Raw genomic sequence first — 13416 nt, forward strand, 5'->3', positions numbered from 1 at the left:
TGTCTGTACTGTAGATTTAATCTAGTAAATTAGTTATTTATTTTACCAATTATATTTTTATACCAATTATCACCAATTGTTTTTCTTCACTGCTATTTTTTTCTTCTTTATATTTCTTATATCATTTCTGTTTCCTTGAAGATCAAATTTTGTGTATTTAAAATCTTATTGTCTGTTTCTTATTACTCCTACCTAATGTGGAATAGATTATTTCATTGTCTTCTTTTTTCCATAATAGTTTTGCTCCTGATTTTGCATCTTTTATTCCTATGAGACCTCTAAATGCCTTGTCTAGTATTACCTATCATAATGAAGATAATCTAGGCCCTTGCTTGTACTCCATAGGCAAAGATAAAGGTTCAGTTTTTCCTCGTTCATTATGATGTTGGCTGTGGGTTTGTCATATATGACATTTATCATTTTTAGGTAAGTCCCATGTATGCCTATTTGGTTAAGTATTCTTATCATAAAAGGGCACTGAATTTTGTCGAATGCTTTTTCTGCATCTATTGAGAGGCTCATATGATTCTTGTTTTTATTTCTATTTATGTATTTTTTTTTTTTTTTTTTTTTTTTTTTTTTTTTTGAGACAGAGTCTCACTTTGTTGCCCGGGCTAGAGTGAGTGCCGTGGCGTCAGTCTAGCTCACAGCAACCTCAAACTCCTGGGCTTAAGCGATCCTACTGCCTCAGCCTCCCGAGTAGCTGGGACTACAGGCATGCGCCACCATGCCCGGCTAATTTTTTGTATATATATATTTTAGTTGTCCATATAATTTCTTTCTATTTTTAGTAGAGACGGGGTCTCGCTCTTGCTCAGGCTGGTCTCGAACTCCTGACCTCGAGCGATCCACCCGCCTCGGCCTCCCAGAGTGCTAGGATTACAGGCGTGAGCCACCACTCTATTTATGTATTGATTTACATGTATAGATTTGTGCATGTATAACCATCCCTGCATCTCTGGGATGAAGCCCACTTGGTTGTGATGAATTATTTTCTTGATAAGCACCTGAATTCAGCTTGCTAGGATTTTATTGAGAATTTTTGCATCTATATTCATAAGGGATATTGGTCCATAGTTTTGTTTTTTAGTTGAGTACATTCCTGGTTTTGGTATCTGGGTGATTTTGGCCTCATAGAACGTGTTGGAGAGGATTCCTTCCTTCTCAATATTGTGGAATAATTTCTGCAGGATAGGCACTGGTTCTTTATAGGACTGGTAAAATTTCAGTGTGAAACCATCTGATCTGGGACTTTTCTTTTTAGGAAGGTTTTTTATTGCTGCTTCAATTTTGGTACTTGATATTGGTTTGTTCAGGAAATTCTATTTCTTCCTGATTAAGCCTAGGGAAGCTGTGTGTTTCTAGGAATTTGTCCATTTCCTTCATGTTTTCAAGTGTATGTGCATAGAGATTTTTATAGTATTAATAGATGATATTTTGTATTTCCATGGTATCAGTTGTAATTTCTCCTTTGTCATTCCTGATTGAGCTTATTAGAGTCCTTTCTTTTCTGCTTCAGTTAATCTAGCATGAGGCATGTCAGTTTTGTTTATTTTTTCAAAGAAGAATCTTTTTGTTTTATTAATCTTCCATATAGTTTTCAGACAAGCACAGACTGAGGGAACTCATCAAGACAAGACCTGCCCTCCAGGAAGTACTCAGAACAGTGCTATACATGGATCAGGACAATAGACACTCACCATTGTAAAATCATCCATAAGCTAAAGGTCAAAGGCTAGATACCACAATGGCTCAGGAGAGAAAACAAAGTAACAAAGTTCTGCTGAATAGGATGAACAGAAATCTGCCTCACTTATCAATTCTTTCAATAAATATGAATGGCTTGAACTGCCCACTAAAGAGACATAGGCTGGCCGAATGGGTAAATATACATAAGCCAAGTATCTACTGTCTTCAGGAAACACATCTAACCTACAAGGATGCATTCAGACTCAAGGAGACAGGATGGAGAACAATTTTCCATGCATATGGAAACCAAAAAAGATCTGGCGTAACAGTTTTGATTTCAGATAACTTAGTCTTCAAATCAACAAAAGTAATGAAAGACAAAGACGGTCACTATATAATGGTGAAGGATACAATTCAACAAGGAGGCATAACAATTCTAAATATTTATGCACCTAACTGAGGTGCACCCAGATTCCTAAAGCAAATCCTACTTGATCTAAGCAAAATGAGAAACAGCAGCACCGTAATAGCCGAGCTCTTCAACACCCCTGTGACATCACAGGACAGATCCTCCAAACAGAAAATAAATGAAGAAACAATAAACTTAAACAGAACTCTAGAAAAAATGGGCCTGAGAAACATTTATAGAACATTCTACCCCAAAACCACTGAATATATATTTTTCTCATCAGCTCATGGGACATTCTCTAAGACTGACCATATTCTAGGCCACAAAACATGTCTCAACAAATTAATAACAACAACAAAAAACAGAAATTATACCATGCATCTTTTCAGAACACAGTGGAAAAAAATTAGAAATCACCTCCAACAGATCCTCTTATCTCCACACAAGGTCATGGAAACTAAGCAACCTTCTGCTGAATGATTATTTGGTTAAGGAGGAAATTAAGATGGGAATCAAAAGATTCTTTGAACTAAATGATAGAGGAGACATAAGTTATCGAAATCTGTGGGACACAGCTAAAGTACTCCTGAGAGGAAAATTTATATCCATAAATGCCTACATCCAAAAGACAGAAAGACCACAAATCAATAATCTAATGAATTGCCTCAAAGAACTGGAAAGAGTTGAGCAAATCAATCCCAAACCCACCAGAAGAAAAGAGATAACAAAGATCACAGCAGAACTAAATGAAATAGATAATAAAAAAAACTATATGGAAGATAGATAATATTTTACATATTTATGGGTTATATGTGAGTGATTTTTACATGCAAAGAATGTGTAATGACCAAGTCAGGCTATATCCATCACCTTAAGTATTAATCATTTCTATATGTCTTTCTGAATTGCTTTGCATTCACTAGGTGATACCATGTACTCTCTTTCATAAAAATATCTTAACTTGAACTTATTTGATCTCTGGGGTCTATCTAATTTTGGTTATGTGTTTGATTTGATGAAACTTAATATTGAGAAAATAATAGTTCCAATATTTCATTCTGAATATTATAACATGCTAAAAAAGAAATATAGAATGCACAATCTTAGCACAAACATTTTCAGTTAGAGGTAAGAGTAACAGTCATAGGAAATATTTTACTTGGTAAAACCCTATCTGCCATCTATGATTATGGAAAGGAATTAAACTATGAAGAATTTCTTTAGTTAAGTATTTCAATAGATATAGCAGTTTTACTCATATGTAGACTATATAGTACTCCTAGTCATAGGAAATATTGGTAATTGTAGCAGGCAGTCCCTAAGGTGACACTGAAGCCTAGCTCCTGGTTTTTATGTCATTGTGCAATACCCACCATTGAGTGTAAGGAAAAAACTGACTTATTTCTAACAGAATCTGGCAAAAGTGATGGGATGTCACTTCCATGATTGTGTTATGTTATCTACGGTTCCATTTTAGCAGACTGAAGATTAAGATTATTCTTATGAGCTTGATGAAATAATTAGCCAGCCATCTTTGAGAAGCCCATATGACACAGAATTACAGGTGGCTTCTAGGACCTGCAGACATATTCCAGGACCTAAATGTAGTCTCCAGCCAATAGCCAGCAAATTTCAAGGCCCTCTATCACACAACCACAAGGAATTAATTCTTCCAATAACTTGAATAAGCTTGTAAGGGATTCTTTCCCCAGTTGAGCCTCTAGATAAGAACATACCCCAGCCAATACTCTGACTGCCGTCTTATGAGGAACAGATGATCTAGCTAAACCATGATTTGAATAATGACATTCAGAAACTGTGAGATAATAAATGCGTGTTGTTTAAAGCTGTTAAGGTTGTAGTCATTTGTTATGTAGAAATAAGTAACCAACATAGTACCCTCAATCCCACTGTGCTTAGCAATAAGATCTCTTAAGATCTATCATTAAACCTCTTATCTTTTTAAAATTATTCTAAGACTCTAAATGTTTGTGGTTCCTGAAAAGGGGGTACGACTAAGAGTAATAGTGTGAAGTTTACAGAGATAAAACCGGAGATCCAGGATATCCCTTGATAATCTCATTTTAATTTCATTGTAATATTTTCAATAAAGGTAACTTTTATATGTATATGTGTGTATACATATTAAACATGTGATTTAATCTTCTTAAAATAAAATCTATATTCACAGCTTTTATTGCAGGTGAAGTAATATGATTATTTCCAATGAGATGCAAGCAGAAAGGGTGTCTAAAATTATTGGGAAGTGTTCTCAAAAAAGGAGTTAGTTTTTACTTTTGGCTGAAATGTAGAAGTAATAGCTGAATTTAAGTAGCTGGGCCATTTATTGATGACAGTTGAGCAATAAGATGGAAGAAGCCTGAATTCCTGAGGACTTTGTGGAACAGAGCCATTCTGCTACTTTCTGAAATGATATATCAAGGATTTAACCTGAGTGAAATAATTTTCAATCCTGTTTAAATTGTGGTGACTTGGAGTTTACTGACACTTTCAGCTGCTCTGTAAATATTAACATATATAATTAACTTGTGAATCATAATATAATATCACAGCCTGCACCTCTTTATTTGGGTAAAGAACAAAGATAAACATACCCCTGGTAAAGTCATGCACAAAAGTCACAATAACTCTAGAAGAGGAATACACAAAGGGATAGGATTTCAGAATAAAGTAACATGGGAACAAAGGCAGACTCTTGGAAATGTGTAATGATTTAGTGGAAGGCAGCATAGTCTAATTTGAACAGACTTTGGAGTAACTGGTAAAATTGAGGGAAAAATGATGCTATATATTTTCTTTGAGAAATTTATGAACAGTTTGATGGATTATGACAATGAAGAATTTGCACATCATCCAATAGGCCATGAAGAGCATCAACATGTCTTCCTTAAGAGCAAGATATATCTTCTAAGAAAAGAAAGCCCAGCAATATAGAAAATGGACTGAAAGAGAAAGAAGTTAAAAGTTTTGGGATCAGATAAAATCATACCAGAAGAGAATATTAGGCTTAATAAGGGCAATAGGAATAAAAATAAAATTATTGTTTCAAGACACTACACAAATACAAAACTGGTAAGATTTTTGAAAGAGAGTATTTGTTATTTGATTTCTTATATCTAATCTAGTACCTGATACTTAGTAGGTACACAGTAAATAGTTATTAAATACTTTCCTGATTATAAAAATTTTATCAGTTGAGAGACAGTACCTATTGGTTATTTTCTACCTAATTATAATTTATGGTTATGCAATATAAAGTTTTATAGAATATATATCTGTTATTACTTTTTGAAAAAGACATCACTCCTTTAATATTTTTTATTTGAAATAATCTAAAAATGTCTCTATTAATGAAACTCTTAAATGTTTTACAAGTCGAGATATATATAACTCTGTACATGTAGTTTCTGGAAGTTAGGGCATTCTGCTTTTATTTCTATAAAGGGAACATTGATTACTATTTTATTTTTCTCTTATGTTCTTTGACCTAAAACCTAGTTTAATAAATGCCTATGCTTATATTTTTATGATGGTTTTCACATTTTATTTAAGCAACTAGTCAAAAAGCTAAATAGAAAAATTCTCCTTTTTTCATATTATTCATTTCCTTACCCAACTTGTTAATAAATCTTAATCTCCTGATACTCATAAACATTCCAATAGAAATATCTCATCAGAGAAAAGTATGTTAAAGGAAAGAAATATGAAGAAAATATTGGTTAGTGGGAACACAATTAGAATAACTTAGAACTAACATCCTGATTGCTAAATACTTAGAAGCATCAGAACAATTTGAAAGGCATAGATAATTTTAAGCTTTATAAATAAATGCTGCATTTTACTGAAAATGATTTGGTTATTCATGTTCAAAAAAGAGTAAAAGTGCATCTTTCTTAATCTCTAGTACTGCCAAAAGATTTTCTCATCTGGTCTCCTGCATAATCAAACTATTGGAAATACCTTGTCTTCACTATATTGTATAATGGGCATAAACATCTCAAGGTTGACGCATCCCTTGGGGTCTTTGCTAATGTATAGCTTAAACCAATGCAGACTTCTGAGACAGGTGGCCTATGACACTTCCCAGGTTGCTTTTCCTTACTGACTACCTCTTGCAGTTACACGCTTGTTCCAATTACCTCCTGAGGAGGCAAAAGCAACCCCTCCTTACAGCTGTGCTGAGTTTTGAGAAGTTGTACACCCAAAGCTCAGGGGTCTAGCCTTCTTAGGGTGACAAAGCTGAGGACAGCTGGCAACACAGTTCTATTCAACTCGCATTTTAAAGAGAGGGGTTCTTTGAAATAGTGAGTTGTAATATGTATTAGTTATCTAAGACTGACATAACAAATTGCCACAAACTCAGTGGCTTAAAAAAAAAAAAAAAGTTTTTTTTCACAGTTCTGGAAGTCAGATGTTTGAAACCAAGGCCTTAGCAGGAACCTACTTCCTACAGAGGCTCTAGAAGAGAGTATATTCCTTGTCTCTTACAGCTTTTGGTGGCTCCGGGTGTTCTTTGGCTTGTGAATACATACCTACATACTCATATTCCCTCCTCCTCTTTTCTCTCAAAACTCCTGCCTCTCTTTGATAAAGATACATGTTATTGCATTTAGGGCCCACCTATATGATCGAGGATAAGCTCCTCTCAAAATCCCTACCTTAATCCCATCTGTTGCCATACAAGGAAATATTCACAGGTTCCAGAGATTAGAACATAGACATATCTTTTTGGGGGGACATCAGTTAATCTACTACAAGATATATTATTCATTTTCAACTTAAACCATACTTTCACCCTCTCTGTAGTCACCTTTCATCCCAGTTTAAAAAATAATTTTCAGCAAGTTTTCTTTCACTCAATCAATCATTAACTCTTTTGGTCATTCTCAATCTATTTAATCACTTTAGATTTACTGGGATTCTTTTCTGGATCAAGCTATGTGCTGGAATATAACATAGGATGATATTCAGTCATGTCATGGAAGAATGAACCTAGATGTCTTGAAGTATTTAAAAATAGTTTTTCAAAAGGTAAATGTTGAATAATTTTGAACCTGAGATAATGTGAAACATATTCCAGTTAAATTATCTGCTCTAATAGTACAGAACTATCTATTAAAATATAAATATTTATATGTACATATTGATATATAAATACATATAGATAAGTACCTGGAATTTCATATATACAAATGGGCTTATTCTAATAAACCAATATGCCACATTAACCTTCAGAACTTGTAAAAATTCCCCTGTAGAAGAACATAAGTGGTATTGGGGTTCCTACCATAGCTCATGAAGCTTACTTAAACCACAGAAAACTGCTATAACTTCACCATAATAAGATTAGTAAACAAAATATATGCAAAAACACTGTATTTTGTAGCAATGCAGTTAATATCCTCTAAAATGTACAGTGAACTACAAGCTAAGCTGGTCACTGTTTCCAAAATACCTTTGCTTACTTCCTTCTTTTTCCTACCAGAAAAATATTCTCACAACCCTTCTGATGTCTCAATAAACAAAACCACATTTTCTCATCCCCATACTCTCTCACATATCACATACACAATAAAAAAGAGAAAAGATGAATGAGCTTTTTAACTTTCTTGGGAGATAATATAAGTATAGATGTCCTTGCCTTTTTAGTTCAATTCTGCATATTTTGGTGTGCAATGAGATCGGGTCCACTTTTGGGTAATTATACAACATTCATGGTAAGTGAAAGAGTAATCTTGAATTTGTTAAAGTGAGTGTAAAAATTAAAATTTAAAATATTCTTAATTTGGATCTGAAGAAGTAAAGAGAACTGTCTTGAAAGATCTATTTTATGGATAAAAATATATGCATCTTTGTATATTTCTATTCCCTGGCTATCTTTTGTTAGCATCAAAGAGTTTTGAATTATGGGAAATCCATAGGAATATCAATTTTGATACATTTTAGTAGGTAAACTAATTGGTCTTTCAATGTTCCATTTGATATATTTTCCTGGATTATCCTATATTTGGCACTCATTTACTTTTCTTCAAAACTTCACATTGTATGTGAAGATCTTCAAACAATAAGGTTGACCTGAATATTGAAAAGTGCACACTGGAAACAAATCAATGCATTACTATTTCCTCTCCTTTAGGAGGCAACCCAAACAGGTTTATTCCTTTTCATAGCTATCAAAATCAAGATCTACTTGCTTCACCCCATGGATCTGGAATGAAAAAATGGAGCTTCATCTTTTATCTGGTCTCAGCTTCTCTTTCAAAAAACAGAATTTGGATCACATGATAGGGAGCAAATGAAAATCATGCAGAGGCAGCATGGACCTAAACTTTGTAGCATAAAATCAGAAAGCACTGTCACCATATGCCAAAGAGACTGAAGAAAGTGATGCAATTAATTTTATAGAGTATTTTTGTTTGGAGGGATTAATGAATGAAAGCAAGGCATTCTATTTGTATTAATGTGTGAGAAATATTTGCCTTTAAAAGATTTGTATTGCTTTGGGAAATAATATATAAGCAAGAATTGAAAGTAAGCCATGCCATTTAAGTTACCCCATTGAGCAATAGACCTCATTCTCTTTCCCTTGTAATTATTCCAAGGTATAAAAATTAGCAGTTAGATCGTCATGTAATTAGTATTGTCCTAAGGACTTTTGGCTTTGTGTCAATAGTATATTTAAGAATCAAAACAGAAAAGCCCTAAATTCAACTGAACCTTAATAAAAGGAACTGTGAAACCTAGAGGTGGCAAGTTCCAGCAGAGACAACATCTTCATGTTCTTTGGTTAGTCAAGTGTATGTTAGGTATCTAATATTACATTTCAAGAAACAATAATAGCTTGAGTCAATTCGTAGAGAGTTTCCTTACAAGTAAGAACTTATCACTAAAAATTTGCATTATTAATAAATGAGTTTTAAGTTTAGAACATTTCAAATATTTTTATGATTGCTTTTCAGATAATACACAATGTCTAGTTTCTTCTTTTATTAGCATGAATACTTCAACTAGTAAAAGTAAGTTTACCAATGACAAAATAACAATGAATAGGAGTATTTGCTTTTAATGTATGCCTAAAACATAGCTCAAAAATAACACTTTAGCATATGGATTATAAAATAATTTAATATATTTAAATTATAATTTAAATAAGTATGTAAGAATAAAGAGAAATTATCTGAAAGATAATAGTGTCAAAATTATCAATAATTATCTCTATCTTATTATACATCCGATATGACTATATTGTTTTTCCTTGGAATATTTGTGAACACATGGAAAGCCATAGGCAAAATGGAAAGTCCCTGTATGGTGACAGATAGTAAATAAATAAATAAGCAAATAAATAAGAAAAAAAACAAACCCTTCATTCCTTCCACTATTAAGAAAACCAGAGCAGGTGTCTGTTCATGTGATTTTAGAACTGCAGAAGGAAAAAAATATATTAATGTGAAATTTGATCTAAATAAAGCTAGTTAATACCAGAATTTGTCTCTTTATATTGCTGAAATGTTCAAAATAGCCAACTTCACCACTATCTCCACTTGAATTCAAATAAACTTCCGTGCAACGTTATAGGCACAAACACTATTTTAACTATTAAAAGACTTGCCTTGAATATAAATAAGTAGAAGTTCTACCTACAGCAGTAAAGCTGCTCCATGCTTCACTGATTTAGAAAATGCTTTAATTCTGAAATTGACATAGGCCTAAGACTTCTTGGTCATATATGTTAATATATAAATATTCGAAATTCTACCTGTAACAAGAAAGCTGCATCTCCCGGCTCCAGCTTCATTTATGATGCTACAATTATAAACGCCATAGTTTTCATTGGAAAGACTCTTCACTGGATACTCTGTGTGCTCCTGAGAGTCAAACTGACCGGTCCGTAATAATTTATTGCCCAAGCGCCACTCATAGGTCAGCACCCGTATTGGATAGGCTCTCAATACTCTGCAGCTCATAGTGACACTTCGGTCCTGTCCTTGCCGGATTTCCAGGAATGCTGGTTCTACAGCAGGAGGATCTGCAGAAAAGATATGTTAAAACAGATGAAAGATGTGACTTGCAATAAGCCAGTGGCTATTCTTATTATGAGAAGCTATTTTTGAGAACACTGGCAGCAATAGGGAAGGACTATAAGAGGTGGGTGGAGAACATATTTAGGCCAGGAATTTCAGCTTGCTTTGGAAAATGTGATGTCCTGAGTGTGGGCAGTGAACGAGCCTCATTGCTTTACAAAAGCATTTGCAGGTAAAACTAGCAGAATTAATTTTTTTTCATTCTAGTTGCTTCTCAGAAAAAACTGTCCCGACTGTGTTTGTTTACTGTCAGTAGACAAATGGTGTTCTGCATATGAAATGCAGAGTAAAGCTGGGGCTCTAAACTGCTATGAGAATTTGAAACAGATAATGCTTTAGGTTCAAGTCAGGGAATTCTAATTATTCTCACCCGAGGCTCAGTCCTTGGGTTTCTGGGCACCCATTATTTAATAAAATAGGTAACACGATTTATAAATTTATTTTCTAAATTATTTAGTCTAATTTTATTTGGCTTCAAGTCATAATATTCATGGGTAAACTTTAAGCATGCTATTCCATTTTTTTTTTTTTCATAATATTGGTCTCCTTTCTCATTGCCAATCTGTTGACTGACCCTTCTTACTTCTTTCAGAAAATATTTATAAACTACCCTATTAATTCTAATATTATTCTTTCACTTAATTTTTGGTTTGGAGAACTTTCTTAAAAATGGTAAGAATTTTAAAAAATGTACAAGAAAAACAATGCCTACTTTCATGCACTTCATGGGCCAACACAGAAGGCAGCCATTTAAAAAGCTAAATTACGAAACTGAAATGTGAAAAATAATTTCAGGGTAGTCAGCAAACAGAAGTGAATGACACTATGAGGATTGATTGCATCTCAAGAAAGATGATATTTGAGCTGTGTCTTTCAGGATATGAAAGAAACGATAGGTGGGTAAGCAGTAAGACAGGGCATTCCAGGTACAGAAATGGGTATAAGCTAGAGAAGAGGGATTGTTCAGAGAAATACAAATGGATTAGCATAGCTGATGAACAAAAGGCCATTAGGGCTTGGGGTAGAGGAAAATTAAGATGGAAAGAAAGGCAGAGACTCCGTTCAAAGATACTTGAATGTCGTGCTATGGAGTTTAAATGTATTACCGGTATTGGGTGGGAGGTCTTTTAAAATTTTTAAATAAAGAATTTGTACGGTCAAATTAATTTTTTAGGAAAAATATTGTAACAAATAGGAGATGCAAAAACCACATAGTAAAGAGACAAGTTGTAGAGAAAATATCACTGGTGAAAGCCTGAACAAAGGTGAGGTCAGCAGGACCTCATGATGCCGTAGGCAAGGAGGTGGATAATGGTGTCAGTTATGAAGTTGGGGAAGAAAAGGAGAGGCAGTTTGAGGTATGGTGGACATGTTGATTTTGTGCACCTGTGAATCACATACCTAGTAGCAAAGTGTTTCTTCCTTACAAAACATATGCATTATGTTTTATTATCTCTTTGCTTTTGATTTTTTGCTTAACTAAATTGTGGTCAGAGAAAATAATCCATATGTTTTTAATCCTCTGAATGTGTTGACAATTGCTGTACGGGACAATACATGATAGATTTCTGTCCTTGTGTCAGATAGATTTCTGTCCTATGTGCTTGCAAAGAAGGAAGAGCCTGCAGTTTTAGAGCACGGTATGTACCTATTAGGTCAAGTCTGATAGTTGAGTTGTTCAAATTATCTATATAGTTGTTTATTTATTTATTTTTTGCCTACTAATTCTAGTTGGATTAATTTAGGAGAGCCTATGAAACCCTTTTCTTTTTTTTTTTTTTTTTTTTTTGAGACAGAGTCTCACTCTGTTGCCCGGGCTACAGTGAGTGCCGTGGCGTCAGTCTAGCTCACAGCAACCTCAAACTCCTGGGCTCAAGCGATCCTACTGCCTCAGCCTCCCGAGTAGCTGGAACTACAGGCATGTGCCACCATGCCCGGCTAATTTTTTGTATATATATTTATTTTAGTTGTCCATATAATTTCTTTCTATTTTTAGTAGAGACGGGGTCTCACTCTTGTTCAGGCTGGTCTTGAACTCCTGACCTCGAGCGATCCACCCGCCTCGGCCTCCCAGAGTGCTAGAATTACAGGCGTGAGCCACCGCGCCCGGCCTGAAACCCTTTTCAAAGTGTATTAGTTTAAAAAAAATCTTGTAGTTCTGTCTCCTTTTTGCTTTAACTATTTTGAAGCTATACTATTACGTTACACATAAATTTTAAATTGCTTTATGTTCATGAATGAAGCTTTTATCAGATGAAAGCTTTTAGAGGTAATATCTTTTATCTCTACTTACATTTTATTTTTTAAAAAATCTATTTTGTCTAGTATTATTATAGCTACACTGGCATTCATTTAGTTAGTATTTGCATGTTACATTTTATTCTTATATTTTCAGTATCCTTATATTTTACAAGCAACTCTTTTAAACAGCATGTGTTTATGTTCTATTTTTTCAAAGAGTCTGACAATCTTTTTATTTTACCCAGAGCACTTAGCACTTTATTCATTTGCATTTACTGAACTGCTTATTTTATACTTCTATTTCATTTCATTTTGTACTAAATTTACTATACCTTCTTATTTTGTATTTTCTATTTGTTTTCTGTTGTGTTCTATTGCCTTCTTTTAGACTGATGTATTACATTATTACTCTAACCATTTTCTTGCTACTAGTTGAGTATTTACTTATGCTATTATTCTGATGGTCTTAAAGCTTGCAACATGCACACTCAACTTATCCAAAAACGTCAATCAATACCCTTACCTTATTGAAAAAAACAATAATACAGGAACAATTTATTCCCTTTATTCTCATCCTAACATGTATTTAAAAGAAATATATTATACATTATTATAATTTTATACCTGCACTATTTTATAAAAATTTATTGATATACGCTAGCTTACTTGCCCTTCATTTCTTCTTTCATTATAGACCTTCCGTCAGTGATCACTTCCCTTGTGTTTAAACTCATTATTTGGAACTCTCTATATATCTTTAGTGAACTTTCTGATAGTAATTTTCTAAAAAATATATTTTAACTTATGGAGCTGTGAAACCAAGAGCTCTCAATGCTATGACCAAAGACTGAAGTTCTCCATAGGATACTATAGTCACTCGATGGTGCTATGTTTTCATGAGGAGAGATAAGACTTAGCCACTCATAATCATGAGATAATAATCCATGATTAGTGATATGGGAAAGGAATTAA

The 13416-nt window shown here is 33.7% G+C and overlaps 1 protein-coding gene across 2 annotated transcripts in view; it reads right to left on the reverse strand.

Annotated features, from left to right (window-relative positions):
- The window catches only part of MDGA2 (MAM domain containing glycosylphosphatidylinositol anchor 2), a 767088-nt gene that overhangs the window by 84419 nt on the left and 669253 nt on the right, over positions 1–13416 (reverse strand). For both annotated transcript variants that reach the window (XM_069464601.1, XM_069464600.1), the window contains one exon: positions 9879–10148. In XM_069464601.1, coding sequence (XP_069320702.1) covers positions 9879–10148 — 270 coding nt within the window. The remainder of the gene's footprint in view (positions 1–9878; positions 10149–13416) is intronic.

The sequence above is a fragment of the Eulemur rufifrons genome, chromosome 2, assembly GCF_041146395.1.
Source record: "Eulemur rufifrons isolate Redbay chromosome 2, OSU_ERuf_1, whole genome shotgun sequence".
NCBI lineage: Eukaryota > Metazoa > Chordata > Mammalia > Primates > Lemuridae > Eulemur > Eulemur rufifrons.